Source organism: Coregonus lavaretus (assembly GCF_964263955.1).
Source record: "Coregonus lavaretus genome assembly, contig: HAP1_SCAFFOLD_47, whole genome shotgun sequence".
Taxonomy (NCBI): Eukaryota; Metazoa; Chordata; class Actinopteri; order Salmoniformes; family Salmonidae; genus Coregonus; species Coregonus lavaretus.
In genome coordinates, this window is record NW_028161510.1 from 4621255 (window position 1) to 4636882 (window position 15628).

Below are 15628 nucleotides of genomic sequence, written 5' to 3' on the forward strand. Positions count from 1 at the left end.
TCCGTTCAATGCATTTTTTTACATTTTAGTCATTTTAGCAGACGCTCTTATCCAGAGCGACTTACAGTTAGTGATTACATTATTTATTTTTTATACTGGCCCCCCGTGGGAATTGAACACACAACCCTGGCGTTGCAAACGCCATGCTCTATCAACTGAGCTACATCCCTGCCGGCCATTCCCTCCCCTACCCTGGACGACGCTGGGCCAATTGTGCGCCGCCCATGAGTCTCCCGGTCGCGGCCGGCTGCGACAGAGCCTGGATTCGAACCAGGATCTCTAGTGGCACAGTTAGCACTGCGATGCAGTGCCTTAGACCACTGCACCACTGCGCCACCCAATGCATCCAATGGGGTTGAAGTCGAGGGAAAATAAACAAGTAAATATAAGTATTCTACTGAAGTGTGTACATAAAACGTATTAAAACACGTATGTAAAACAACAACGAGCACATCGACCTATCAAGTTAGTTTTCATAACTCATTGGGTACAGTGCAAGAAGAAACATCAGAGTAGTCTGAAGTGGCCGCATTAGTTCACGTTCTCATTTACAACATAACATGCATGGACATTTCATCATTTAGACCTTTAGGGAATAATGTCTGGAGGGTGAAAATCCCAAAACATGCTCTTTTACTCAAGAGTTCTTTATATCGCCTCGTTTGTCTGATATCTTGACTTTCTCTTTGACACTAAATCTAAAAAGGTAGAAATGTGATGTTTTTGGTCATTATAATGTCACTTGATAATCCCTGTCGTTTCTTCCGGTTGAACTTTTATGTTCACGAATTCTCTGGTTTGAGAGAACGAGAGGTTTTACCTACATCCCACAGCCCACATGGACATTTAATCATGGAGATGACATGGGTGGAGGAGCACCTAATAATGCCATTTATTTGGAACTGTTTTCCTTTCCGTGGGTGGCATATTGTTGCACTGTGCGCAGCCTCTGCATTTATAGCTGCCGTTCGGAAGAGGCCGTAAACGAGCCTGGCTCATTTTGGCAGTTGGCATCGACCAACATGTCGCGTAAATTGCGACCTCTCCTTTGTACAATAAGCTGGCAGAGCTGGGTCCGATGATAAAACATGCCAGTGTTTCTTGACAGCAGCCTCTGCCCGCTAGATTATACGTCACAATGGCAGCATTGCCTGAAAGACCCACATCGCCACCTGCTGACTGCAGTTAGTAATAACGTCAGGTCAAATCTTTATTTTATTTTCAAACAAAACGTTTGTTTTTCATGCATTTTATTAAAATAAATAAAATATATGTAAAAGTACAAAGAGAATCATGTGTTGATCATTACAGATTTTTAATGAGTGAGTATTTTAAACATAAGGTTACAACAATATCAAGATATGCAGTTGGGTCTATACTGTGCCTACATTGTGTAACGATACATCATGTAGATGTACAGTATCAGTCAATGTATGGACACACCTATTCATTCAAGGGTTTTTCTTCATTTTTACTATTTTATACATTGTTGAATAATGGTGAAGACATCAACAATATGAAAAAACACATATCGAATCATGTAGTAACCAAAAAGTGTTAAACAAATCAATATATCTTTTATATTTACATTCTTCAAAATGGCCACCCTTTGCCTTGATGACAGCTTGGCATTCTCTCAACCAGCTTCATGAGGAATTATTTTCCAACAGTCTTGAAGGAGTTCCCACATATGCTGAGCACTTGTTGGCTTTGTTTCCTTCACTCTGCGGTCCAACTCATCCCAAACCATCTCAATAGAGGTTCAGGTCGAGTGATTGTGGAGGCCAGGTCATCTGATGCAGCACTCCATCACTCTACTTCAGTACGGAAAACACTGGAAAGTCAATACACAAGACACATTCAGAGTCTCTACGGCCTACTGATCCACCATGTATTGGACCTACATCTGTCCTATGTCCTACTGTTCAGCCTACATCTGTCCTATGTCCTACTGTTCAGCCTACATCTGTCCTATGTCCTACTGTTCAGCCTACATCTGTCCTATGTCCCACTGTTCAGCAGCCTACATCCTTATCTCCTGTGTGCGTCCTCTCATGTCTTCTCATGTGACCTAACCAGGCAAAACTCTTTTCACATTGGGAGCAGTGGTACGGCTTCTCCCCTGTGTGTATTCTCTCATGCTGTTTCAGGTGACTTAACTGGGTAAAACTCTTTCCACACCGGGAGCAGTGATGAGGCTTCTCTCCTGTGTGTATTCTCTCATGTATTTTCAGGTACCCTAACCAGGCAAAACTCTTTTCACATTGGGAGCAGTGGTAGCACTTCTCCCATGTGTGTATTCTCTCATGCACTTTCAGGTGTCCTAACTGGGTAAAACTCTTTCCACACTGGGAGCAGTGATGAGGCTTATCTCCTGTGTGTATTCTCTCATGTATTTTTAGGCTCCCTAACTGGGTAAAACTCTTTCTACACTGGGAGCATTGGAAAGGCTTCTCCCCTGTGTGTATTGTCTCATGTCGTTTCAGGTCCCCTAACTGGTTAAAACCCTTTCCACACTGGGAGCAGTGATGAGGCTTCTCCCCTGTGTGTATTGTCTCATGTCGTTTGAGGTCCCCTAACTGGTTAAAATCCTTTCCACAGTGGGAGCAGTGATGAGGCTTTTCCCCTGTGTGTATTCTCCCATGCACTTTCAGGTGTCCTAACTGGGTAAAACTCTTTCCACACTGGGAGCAGTGATGAGGCTTTTCCCCTGTGTGTATCCTCTCATGTATTTTCAGGCTCGCTAACAAGGAAAAACTCTTTCCACACTGGGAGCAGTGATGAGGCTTCTCCCCTGTGTGTATTCTCTCATGTCGTTTCAGGTCCCCTAACTGATTAAAACCTTTTCCACAGTGGGTGCAGTGGAATCGTCTTGCTGGTTTGGACGTCTCTGGTTCCTCTGAATCTGGTCTTTCTCCTGCCAAAGACAGAGCGTTTATTTAAACAGAGACCTGAATGAAACCTCCACAACTCTGCATATTGGTTATTGATTTGGACACGTTAAAACTGTGTTTTGACATTGGGCTATCCCACCTTGCAAAATGTTGTTGAAAAGAAGACTATGCTCGAGGTCCAATCTATGTTCGGTTTTGGTTGAAAGTGAAAGTTGAAGAGATTTCTCAGGTCGTTGTTTCAACGACTTGAAAACAACTTCATTCAACGTACTTGCAGCCTATAAACATTGACGCAGCGTCTATGAACAATTTTATTAACAATCTTACATCACTCCAGTATTTCTTGACAATATTCAAGTGCTAATTGTCTTTATTCCACTACTGAAGAAGCATGACTCAAATCACCTACTCATATTTCAAACATCCAGCCTGACAAAATATACATTTGTAATTATTCCATGCCTCCCTATTGGAAATGAATTATTGCCAATACATACAGTGGGGAAAAAAATTATTTAGTCAGCCACCAATTGTGCAAGTTCTCCCACTTAAAAAGATGAGAGAGGCCTGTAATTATAAATAGGTACACGTCAACTATGACAGACAAAATTAGAAAAAAATCCAGAAAATCACATTGTAGGATTTTTAATGAATTTATTTGCAAATTATGGTGGAAAATAAGTATTTGGTCACCTACAAACAAGCAAGATTTCTGGCTCTCACAGACCACGAAGGTCGAGAGCCGCACTGCTTCTTGACACAATGCTCGCTTAACCCGGAAGCCAGCAGCACCAATGTGTCGGAGGAAACACCGTACTGTTGCGCCCGGCCTGCCACAGGAGTAGCTAGAGCGCAATGGGACAAGGACAAACCCAGGCCGGCCAAACCCTCCCCTGAGCCGGACGACGCTGGGCCAACTGGGCACCGCATCATGGGTCTCCCGGTTCACGGCCGGCTGGGATCTAACCAGGATCTGTGGTGACGCCTTAGAACGCTGCATGCTTTTGAGCACTACTGAAAAAGTACTATTTACATGTGAAAGACGAAATGCTGCATTTACTACAGGCCTATTGTTTACCTTTGTGTTGGGGACACTTTGATATCTTGATACTATGCAGCTGTTTAAAGGGCAAAATCCACAGATGAAACAATAACAAAACGGTCGACCCTGCCTCTGTTTTGGTAAACAGCTGAGGGATGGGAGAAATGTAATGTAAGATGAATAGACAGAGCTATGGATGCAAGGACTGACCATCCATGATATCAACATTATTGTTTTAAACATGTTATGAGGCTATATAGTGTTTGTTTACATTTACAATGTTTACAAACATTGGAGAAAAACAAGCTTACATTTTGGGTTCTCATGGAGTGTAACAGTTGAACTCATGAGGCATTTAGAAGTTATATTCTTCAAGAATCAATGGATGGATGGATGATAATAGTAGAGAGAGTGATTTATTTAAGCTTTTATTTCTTTCATCACATTCCCAGTGGGTCAGAAGTTTATATACACTCAATTAGTTTTTTGGTAGCATTGCCTTTAAAATGGTTTAACTTGGGTCAAACGTTTCGGGTAGCCTTCCACAAGCTTCCCACAATAAGTTGGGTGAATTTTGGCCCATTCCTCATGACAGAGCTGGTGTAACTGAGTCAGGTTTGTAGGCCTCCTTGCTCGCAAACGCTTTTTCAGTTCTGCCCACACATTTTCTATAGGATTGAGGTCAGGGCTTTGTGATGGCCACTCCAATACCTTGATTTTGTTGTCCTTAAGCCATTTTGCAACAACTTTGGAAGTATGCTTGGGGTCATTGTCCATTTGGAAGAACCATTTGTGACCAAGCTTTAACTTTCTTACTGATGTCTTGAGATGTTGCTTCAATATATCCACATAATTTTCCTTCCTCATGATACCATCTGTTTTGTGAAGTGCACCAGTCCCTCCTGCAGCAAAGCACCCCCACAGCATGATGCTGCCACCCCCGTGTTTCACGGTTGGGATGGTGTTCTTCGGCTTGCAGGCTCCCCCATTTTCCTCCAAACATAACGATGGTCATTATGGCCAAACAGTTCTGTTTTTTGTTTTATCAGACCAGAGGACATTTCTCCAAAAAGTAAGATTTTTGTCCCCACGTGCAGTTGCAAACCGTAGTCTGGCTTTTTTATGGCGGTTTTGGAGCAGAGGCTTCTTCCTTGCTGAGCGGCCTTTCAGGTTATGTCGATATAGGACTAGTTTTACTGTGGATATAGATACTTTTGTACCTGTTTCCTCCAGCATCTTCACAAGGTCCTTTGTTGTTGTTCTGGGATTGATTTGCACTTTTCGCACTAAAGTACGTTAATCTCTAGGAGATAAAAAGCGTCTCCTTCCTGAGCGGTATGACGGCTGCGTGGTCCCATGGTGTTTATACTTGTGTACTATTGTTTATACAGATGAACGTGGTACCATCAGCCATTTGGAAATTGCTCCCAAGGATGAACCAGACTTGTGGAGGTCTACCATTTATTTTCTGAGGTCTTGGCTGATTTCTTTTCATTTTCCCATGATGTCAAGCAAAGAGGCACTTAGTTTGAAAGTAGGCCTTGAAATACATCCATAGGTACATCTCCAAATTGACACAAATTATGTCAATTAGCCTATTAGAAGCTTCTAAAGCCATGACATCATTTTCTGGAATTTTCCAAGCTGTTTAAAGGCACAGTCAACTTAGTGCATGTAAACTTCTGACCCACTGGAATTGTGATACAAATGAATTATAGGTGAAATAATCTGTCTGTAAACAATTGTTGGAAAAATGACTTGTGTCATGTACAAAGTAGATGTCCTAACCGACTTGCCAAAACTATAGTTTGTTAACAAGAAATGTGTGGAGTGGTTGAAAAACGAGTTTTAATGACTCCAACCTAAGTGTATTTAAACTTCTGACTTCAACTGTATATATATATACACACACACACTACCGGGCAAACATTTTAGAACATTTTCATATACAGTACCAGTCAAAAGTTTTAGAACACCTACTCATTTAAGGTTTTTCTTTATTTTTACTATTTTCTACATTGTAGAATAATAGTGAAGACATCAAAACTATGAAATAACATATATGGAATCATGTATTAACCAAAAAAGTGTTAAATCAAAATATATTTGAGATTCTTCAAAGTAGCCACCCTTTGCCTTGATGACAGCTTTGCACACTCTTGGCATTCTTTCAACAGGTATTTCAATGCATTTCAATTAACAGGTGTGCCTTCTTAAAAGTTCATTTGTGGAATTTCTTTCCTTCTTAATGCGTTTCAGCCAATCAGTTGTGTTGTGACAAGGTAAGGGGGGATATACAGAAGATAGCCCTATTTAGTAAAATACCAAGTCCATACTATGGCAAGAACAGCTCAAATAAGCAAAGAGAAATGACAAGTCCATCATTACTTTAAGACATGAAGGTCAGTCAATACGGAACATTTCAACAACTTAAAGGAAAATAGAATAATCAGAACAGTTGTCAGTCCAAAACAACAGTCAGAACAAAGCCTCTGTATTCTCTCATGTCATCTCAGGTCCTCTAACACTACACAGCCCATTCAAATCAGAAAAACTTGATGATGAGTTGGTTAACTGAATAAGTTGTGCTCTACGGCCTACTGATCCAACATGTATTGGACCTACATCTGTCCTATGTCCTACTGTTCAGTATCCTACATCTGTCCTAAGTCCTACTGTTCAGTATCCTACATCTGTCCTAAGTCCTACTGTTCAGTATCCTACATCTGTCCTATGTCCTACTGTTCAGTATCCTACATCTGTCCTATGTCCCACTGTTCAGCCTACATCTGTCCTATGTCCTACTGTTCAGTATCCTACATCTGTCCTATGTCCTACTGTTCAGTATCCTACATCTGTCCTATGTCCTACTGTTCAGTATCCTACATCTGTCCTATGTCCTACTGTTCAGTATCCTACATCTGTCCTATGTCCTACTGTTCACCAGCCTACATCTGTCCTATGTCCTACTGTTCAGTATCCTACATCTGTCCTATGTCCTACTGTTCAGTATCCTACATCTGTCCTATGTCCTACTGTTCAGTATCCTACATCTGTCCTATGTCCTACTGTTCAGTATCCTGCATCTGTCCTATGTCCTACTGTTCAGTATCCTACATCTGTCCTATGTCCTACTGTTCAGCCTACATCTGTCCTATGTCCTACTTTTCAGTATCCTACATCTGTCCTATGTCCCACTGTTCAGCAGCCTACATCTGTCCTATGTCCTACTGTTCCGTATCCTACATCTGTCCTATGTCCTACTGTTCAGTATCCTACATCTGTCCTATGTCCTACTGTTCAGTATCCTACATCTGTCCTATGTCCTACTGTTCAGCATCCTAAATATGTCCTATGTCCTACTGTTCACCAGCATACATCCTTATGTCCTGTGTGTATTCTCATGTCTTCTCAGGTGACCTAACTGGTAAAAAACTATTTCCACACTGGGAGCAGTAATGAGGCTTCTCTCCTGTATGCGTCCTCTCATGTCTTCTCAGGTTAGCTAACCAGGCAAAACTCTTTTCACATTGGGAGCAGTGGTAGGGCTTCTCCCCTGTGTGTATTCTCTCATGCTCTTTCAGTTGTCCTTTCAGGTTAAAACTCTTTCCACACTGGGAGCAGTGATGAGGCTTCTCTCCTGTGTGTATTCTCTCATGTATTTTCAGGCTCGCTAACTGGGTAAAACTCTTTCCACACTGGGAGCATTGGAAAGGCTTCTCCCCTGTGTGTATTCTCTCATGCTCTTTCAGGTATTCTTTCCGGTTAAAACTCTTTCCACACTGGGAGCAGTGATGAGGCTTTTCCACTGTGTGTATTATCTCATGCACTTTCAGGTGTCCTAACTGGGAAAAAATACTTCCACACTGGGAGCATTGGAAAGGCTTCTCCCCTGTGTGTATTCTCTCATGCCCTTTCAGGTGTTCTTTCCGGTTAAAACCCTTTCCACACTGGGAGCAGTGATAAGGCTTTTCCCCTGTGTGTATTCTCACATGCACTTTCAGGTGTCCTAACTGGGTAAAACTCTTTCCACACTGGGAGCAGTGATGAGGCTTATCTCCTGTGTGTGTCCTCTCATGTCTTTTCAGGTTCGCTATCAAGGAAAAACTCTTTCCACACCGGGAGCATTGGAAAGGCTTCTCACCTGTGTGTATTCTCTCATGTTGTTTCAGGACCCTTAACTGATTAAAACCTTTTCCACAGTGGGAGCAGTGGAATCGTCTTGCTGGTTTGGACGTCTCTGCTTCCTCTGAGTCTGGTCTTTCTCCTGCCAAAGACAGAGCGTTTATTTAAACAGAGACCTGAATGAAACCTCCACAACGTCTTGCTAGGAGGTTTAATCCAAATCAGATCCCTCAATAACCCGAGGCCAGTTTACAAAAAAAATTCACATTTAAAATAATCTTGGCAGGGTTGATTGGTTGGGTTACTTTCTAAATGTAATCCGTTACAGTTGCTAGTTACAGTGGGGAAAAAAAGTATTTAGTCAGCCACCAATTGTGCAAGTTCTCCCACTTAAAAAGATGAGAGAGGCCTGTGATTTTCATCATAGGTACATCAGCTATGACAGACAAAATGAGAAAATCCAGAAAATCACATTGTAGGATTATTAATGAATTTATTTGCAAATTATGGTGGAAAATAAGTATTTGGTCAATTACAAAAGTTTCTCAATACATTGTTATATACCCTTTGTTGGCAATGACACAGGTCAAACGTTTTCTGTAAGTCTTCACAAGGTTTTAACACACTGTTGCTGGTATTTTGGCCCATTCCTCCATGCAGATCTCCTCTAGAGCAGCGATGTTTTGGGGCTGTCGCTGGGCAACACAGACTTTCAACTCCCTCCAAAGATTTTCTATGGGGTTGAGATCTGGAGACTGGCTAGGCCACTCCAGGACCTTGAAATGCTTCTTACGAAGCCACTCCTTCGTTGCCCGGGCGGTGTGTTTGGGATCATTGTCATGCTGAAAGACCCAGCCACGTTTCATCTTCAATGCCCTTGCTGATGGAAGGAGGTTTTCACTCTTTGGATGCAATTCAGCATTCTTTGTCCTCCAAACACGACGACTTGAGTTTTTACCAAAAAGTTATATTTTGGTTTCATCTGACCATATGACATTCTCCCAATCCTCTTCTGGATCATCCAAATGCACTCTAGCAAACTTCAGACGGGCCTGGACATGTACTGGCTTAAGCAGGGGGACACGTCTGGCACAGCAGGATTTGAGTCCCTGGCGGTGTAGTGTGTTACTGATGGTAGGCTTTGTTACTTTGGTCCAAGCTCTCTGCAGGTCATTCACTAGGTCCCCCCGTGTGGTTCTGGGATTTTTGCTCACTGTTCTTGTGATCATTTTGACCCCACGGGGTGAGATCTTGCATGGAGCCCCAGATCAAGGGAGATTATCAGTGGTCTTGTATGTCTTCCATTTCCTAATAATTGCTCCCACAGTTGATTTCTTCAAACCAAGCTGCTTACCTATTGCAGATTCAGTCTTCCCAGCCTGGTGCAGGTCTACAATTTAGTTTCTGGTGTCCTTTGACATCTCTTTGGTCTTGGCCATAGTGGAGTTTGTAGTGTGACTGTTTGAGGTTGTGGACAGGTGTCTTTTATACTGATAACAAGTTCAAACAGGTTCCATTAATACAGGTAACGAGTGGAGGACAGAGGAGCCTCTTAAAGAAGAAGTTACAGGTCTGTGAGAGCCAGAAATCTTGCTTGTTTGTAGGTGACCAAATACTTATTTTCCACAATAATATGCAAATAAATTCATTAAAAATCCTACAATGTGATTTTCTGGAGAAAGAAAAATCTAAATTTGTCTGTCATAGTTGACGTGTAACTATGATGAAAATTACAGGCCTCTCTCATCTTTTTAAGTGGGAGAACTTGCACAATTGGTGGCTGACTAAATCCTTTCCCCCCCACTGTACCTGTCAAACAGTGTAATCAGTAAAGTAATATTCCATTCCATCAGCAGACTATATGATCTATAATATCAAAAGCCGCACTGAAGTCTAACAAAACAGCCCCCACAATCTTTTTAACATCAATTTCTCTCAGCCAATCATCAGTCATTTGTGTAAGTGCTGTGCTTGTTGAATGCCCTTCCCTATAAGTGTGCTGAAAAGTCTGTTGTCAATTTGCTTACTGTAAAATAGCATTTTATCTGGCCAAACACAACTTTCCCCAAAACGTTACTAAGGGTTGGTAACAGGCTGATTGGTCGGCTATTTGAGCCAGTAAAGGGGGCTTTACTATTCTTTGGTAGCGGAATGACTTTTGCTTCCCTCCAGGCCTGAGGGCACACACTTCTAGTAGGCTTAGATAGAAGATATGGCAAATAGGAGTGGCAATATTTATTAGACCTAATTGATAAATAGACTAGTCAGTATAGGATCCATTTATTAGACCTAATGGATCAATAGACTAGTCAGTATAGGATACATTTATTAGATCTAATGGATAAATAGACTAGTCAGTATAGGATACATTTATTAGACCTAATGGATAAATAGACTAGTCAGTATAGGATACATTTATTAGACCTAATTGATAAATAGACTAGTCAGTATAGGATCCATTTATTAGACCTAATGGATAAATAGACTAGTCAGTATAGGATACATTTATTAGACCTAATGGATAAATAGACTAGTCAGTATAGGATACATTTATTAGACCTAATGGATAAATAGACTAGTCAGAATAGGATACATTTATTAGACCTAATGGATAAATAGACTAGTCAGTATAGGATCCATTTATTAGACCTAATGGATAAATAGACTAGTATAGGATCCATTTATTAGACCTAATGGATAAATAGACTAGTCAGTATAGGATCCATTTATTAGACCTAATGGATAAATAGACTAGTCAGTATAGGATACATGTATTAGACCTAATGGATAAATAGACTAGTCAGTATAGGATCCATTTATTAGACCTAATGGATAAATAGACTAGTATAGGATACATTTATTAGACCTAATGGATAAATAGACTAGTCAGTATAGGATACATTTATTAGACCTAATGGATAAATAGACTAGTCAGTATAGGATCCATTTATTAGACCTAATGGATAAATAGACTAGTATAGGATCCATTTATTAGACCTAATGGATAAATTGACTAGTCAGTATAGGATCCATTTATTAGACCTAATGGATAAATAGACTAGTCAGTATAGGATACATTTATTAGACCTAATGGATAAATAGACTAGTATAGGATACACTTTAAATGTACATTATTGTTATTTGATAGGCTACTAGACCTAAAGAGGCATTCTGCAGTTCAAACAACAAAAAAGGTGTCACCCTGCCACTGTTTTGGTATACAGCTGAGGGATGGGGTCAAACATTAAATACACTACATGACCCAAATGATGTGGCCACCTGCTCATCGAAAAATATAATTCCAAAATCATGGGCGTTAATATGGAGTTGGTCCCTCCTTTGCTGCTATAACAGCCTCCACTCTTCTGGGAAGGCTTTCCACTGGATGTTGAACATTGGTGTGGGGACTTGCATCCATTCAGCCACAATAGCATTAGTGAGGTCGGGCACTGATGTTGGGCGATTAGGCCTGGCTCGCAGTCGGCGTTCCAATTCATCCCAAAGGTGTTCGATGGGGTTGAGATCAGGGCTCTGTCCAGGCCAGTCAAGTTCTTCCACACCAATCTCAACAAATAATTTCTTCATGAACCTCGCTTTGTGCACAGGGGCATTGTCATGCTGAAACAGGAAAGGGCCTTCCCCAAACTGTTGCCACAACGTTGGGAGCACAGAATCGTTTAGAATGTCATTGTACGCTGTAGCGTTAAGATTTCCCTTCACTGGAACTAAGGGGCCTAGCCCGAACCATGACAAACAGCCCCAGACCATTATTCCTCATCCACCAAACTTTACAGTTGGCACTACGGTAGCGTTCTCCTATAGCCACCTCCTATTTGTACTGGACTCCAAGTGCATCCTCAAATCAACCAATCACTCTAATCTTAATTCCAAGCCTTAGACGTCCACAGACTAACCCATATTTCCCAGTATAATACAACTTTACTATTTCCTTCGGGCAATACATCCTTCACCACTGAACAAAAATATAAACGCAACATGCAACAATTTCAAAGATTTTACTGAGTTCCAGTTCATATAAGGAAACCAGTCAGTACCTGGTGTGACCATTTGCCTCATGCAGCGTTACACCTTCACATAGAGTTGATCAGGCTGTTGATTGTGGCCTGTGGAATGTTTTCCCACTCGAGCTGTTGCATATTGGCGGAAACTGGAACACGCTGTCGTACACGTCATTACAGAGCATCCCAAACATGCTCAATGGGTGACATGTCTGGTGAATATGCAGGCCATGGAAAAAACTGGGACAGTTTCAGCTTCCAGGAATTGAGTACAGATCCTTGCGACATGGGGCCGTGCATTATCCTGCTGAAACATGAGGTGATGGCGGTGGATGAATGGCACGACAATGGGCCTCAGGATCTCGTCACATTATGAATAGTATAGCACATTAGTGTGATGTTATTGGTCCGTTTTAAAGGCCAATTCCAGACCTGAATAGTATAGGGTGCTTCATTATTCGTCCCTTCCAGGGGAACTTTCAATTATTTAGAACAGCCATGGAGTGGTCTTGGTGTCTGGGAATAGTTGGTTATCAATGTAATACCATAACCATCCTTCACCACACTCTCTGGATTTACTCTGCTGGTTGTCCTGCTAACAGATACCAGTATATATTCATGTCAACTAACAGAACTCTGCTGGTTGTCCTGGTAACAGATACCAGTGTATCTTCATGTCAACTAACAGAACTCTGCTGGTTGTCCTGGTAACAGATACCAGTATATATTCATGTCAACTAACAGAACTCTGCTGGTTGTCCTGGTAACAGATACCAGTGTATCTTCATGTCAACTAACAGAACTCTGCTGGTTGTCCTGGTAACAGATAACAGTATATATTCATGTCAACTAACAGAACTCTGCTGGTTGTCCTGGTAACAGATACCAGTGGGCAGATCTATTTTATTTGTTCAAACTAAACTACAGCACTTACTTTGATGAGTCAAATCTGCTCCTTTCTTCTCTTCTCCTCCTCTCACAGTTCCACTCAGCCCCGTTGTTTTCCTGCAGTCCACCAGCCGCACAGACAACCTCTTCAGACCCAGCAGTAAGGTGCTACTGGGAGAGGTACGACACAGGGACTCTGGGAGGGCGGAAGGGCTAGCGTTGTCCTGGTAACCATATAGAGGGGACACAGACACATATCATTATGGATGCTGATGTCACTGTTGTCATAAAGTACTTTACAGAAACCCAGACACCGTTAGAGCAAGCTGTATGCTAGACCAGACCAAGCTGTACCATCTGGTGTTCTGATCTGGAGAGACTCTTCTCTGCCTCGTCAGCATCAGGATGTTGTTGAGGCTCCCCAGAGGATACATGATAGTCATGTCTCCCTCCTGTGTGAACGAGAACATCAAACAGATGGTAAACATGTGACCTCAGGGTCTAAAAAGTGCCTAAAATGTCTAGTTTCATCCTGATAAACAATATAGATATTGATATAAATGTAAAAAGCATGTCAAACATCCTTCCTCCAAATGAAGTTTCTATGTTGTTTTTGGGCTGTCCTGGCGTGGAATCGCCTAATAATAATATTATAATAATATGCCATTTAGCAGACGCTTTTATCCAAAGCGACTTACAGTCATGTGTGCATACATTTTTACGTATGGGTGGTCCCGGGGATCGAACCCACTACCCTGGGCGTTACAAGCGCCGTGCTCTACCAATTGAGCTACAGAGGCCCACGATTTGATTGGTCCTCATCTCGCAGCTCAGACACTTGATTCAGGATAAAGTGGAGTCAGCAGGTTTAGAGTTGAAGGATTTGTTGCCATAGAAACGTACAAGGCTAACAGGTAAGCAACCTTCAACGGTTATCCTGAGTTGAATTCAGAATTGACCAAAATCAGCTCACTAACTCCTCTATCCCACTACATAGAGTTAAACATGCTGTTCTGATGGGGTTGAATGGGGTTGATGACCGTTGAACTAAAGTTGTTGGGCATTTAGAAGTTATATTCGTCAAGAATCATTGGCTACAACTCTCTCTCTTATTTGGCACCAGTTTCTTGGACTTCTCCTCTGCTTTTAAACTCTTAGATGTGAAGTTCTGGTTCCCAGTTACATTTTGTGTACAAAGCGCTCCGTGAATTTCATAGGGTCCCGTGCCTCATAGCGCCAGAAAGCCCTGTCTGTCTGCTGTCTGTTTTGCATTCTCTCAGCGGACCTGACTTGAACTATCAGGTTTCAGACCCCAACATTTGCATAGGTAGTTACGTGTCACATTTTCTGGCTATCCAGAAAAATGATCAATTATCTCTTCCTCTGAGCAAGTGAGACCAGCTTGGGAGACAGCTCCCAGTGTGGAAAGATATTTACCCGCTGACTTCACAAAATGATTTTCGATGTAAATGGGATATAAAGTATCAATCAATTAAAAGTCATAAAATTCATACACCAATCACAGATTGCCCCTTTAACAATTCATACAGAACTGAACAACCTATTCGAGTGCAGAACCTTTTTTAGACAGTTACTCACTGGTGTTAATCAGATATTCTGTCTCCTCCTCTTTCACTCCCAGAACGTCTTCAACCTTCTCTTTTATTGAGATAGGTTCGTCTTTCACTATAACATCCTCTTCTTCTTTCACAATAACAGCCTCCTCTTCCTCCTTTTTTATTCTGAAAGCATCTACCTCCTCTTCTTCCACTGTGATAGCCTCTATCCCCTCATCCTCTTTCACTCCAAACGGATCTTTCTCTTCTTTCACTAAAACATCCTTCTCTTCTTTCAATGTGATATCCTCCTCCTCTTCTTTCATTCTGAAAGCTTCTACCTCCTCTTCCAGTGTTACAGCCGTTATTCCCTCTTCCACTCCAAAATGCTCCACTTCTTCTTTCAATGTGATAGCCTCCTCTTCCTCCTTTTTCATTCCGATAGCTTCTTCCTCTCCTTTCACTGTAATATCCTCCTCTTTTACGACAATGTTCATCCCCAGAGCTTCTTTCTCCGTCCAGCAGACCTCCTCTTCTTTAGCAGGAGGAGAGTAGCTTAGTGAGCTCATGGTCGGGGATGTTAGCTAGCTAGCATTAGCTGGTTAGCATTAACGACTAGCCTAGTGCCGGGCTCAATATCAATCTTAACAAGCTAACACATTTAACATCTAGCAAATGACGTTAAAGTTAAGAAGTTGATACGTAAACATAATTGTGTTTAAAACGCTGAGACTAATATACACAAGAATGAGCTTCAATGTTTCATTTTCATGTTGACTAGCAAGCTATCGAGGTGGATAAGTAGCCGTGTTGCTGTTCTTAGCATCCCGTCCACTAGATTATACGTCACGCAAGAAGCACCTGAATGACTCACATCGCCATCTGCTGACTGAATTGGGTAACGCAGTTTAACAAAAGATTCTGTCAAACGTCATAACAAATCATTTCAAAGTAAGGATTTTCCTCACTTCTTATCGGAAGAAACCGGAAACATCCGTTTTCATGGATACACAGTATCTTCAAGTTAGCTTCCTTATACCATTTTCTTCTATTCAGATTCATTAAATTTTTTACATTTTAGTCATTTAGCAGACGCTCTTATCC

General features: G+C 41.6%; 1 protein-coding gene across 1 annotated transcript; it reads right to left on the bottom strand.

Moving 5' to 3' along the window:
• Positions 1 to 1295: 1295 nt before the first annotated feature.
• LOC311120590 (uncharacterized protein) lies at positions 1296 to 15357 on the bottom strand. The gene is made up of 5 exons (XM_084195177.1): positions 14568 to 15357; positions 13323 to 13420; positions 13015 to 13192; positions 8081 to 8203; positions 1296 to 2917 (listed from the first exon to the last, which is right to left on the bottom strand). Exons 1-5 carry the CDS (start codon positions 15091 to 15093, stop codon positions 2016 to 2018), a joined length of 1827 nt encoding a protein of 608 aa, XP_084051303.1. The 5' UTR covers positions 15094 to 15357; the 3' UTR covers positions 1296 to 2015.
• Positions 15358 to 15628: the final 271 nt, after the last annotated feature.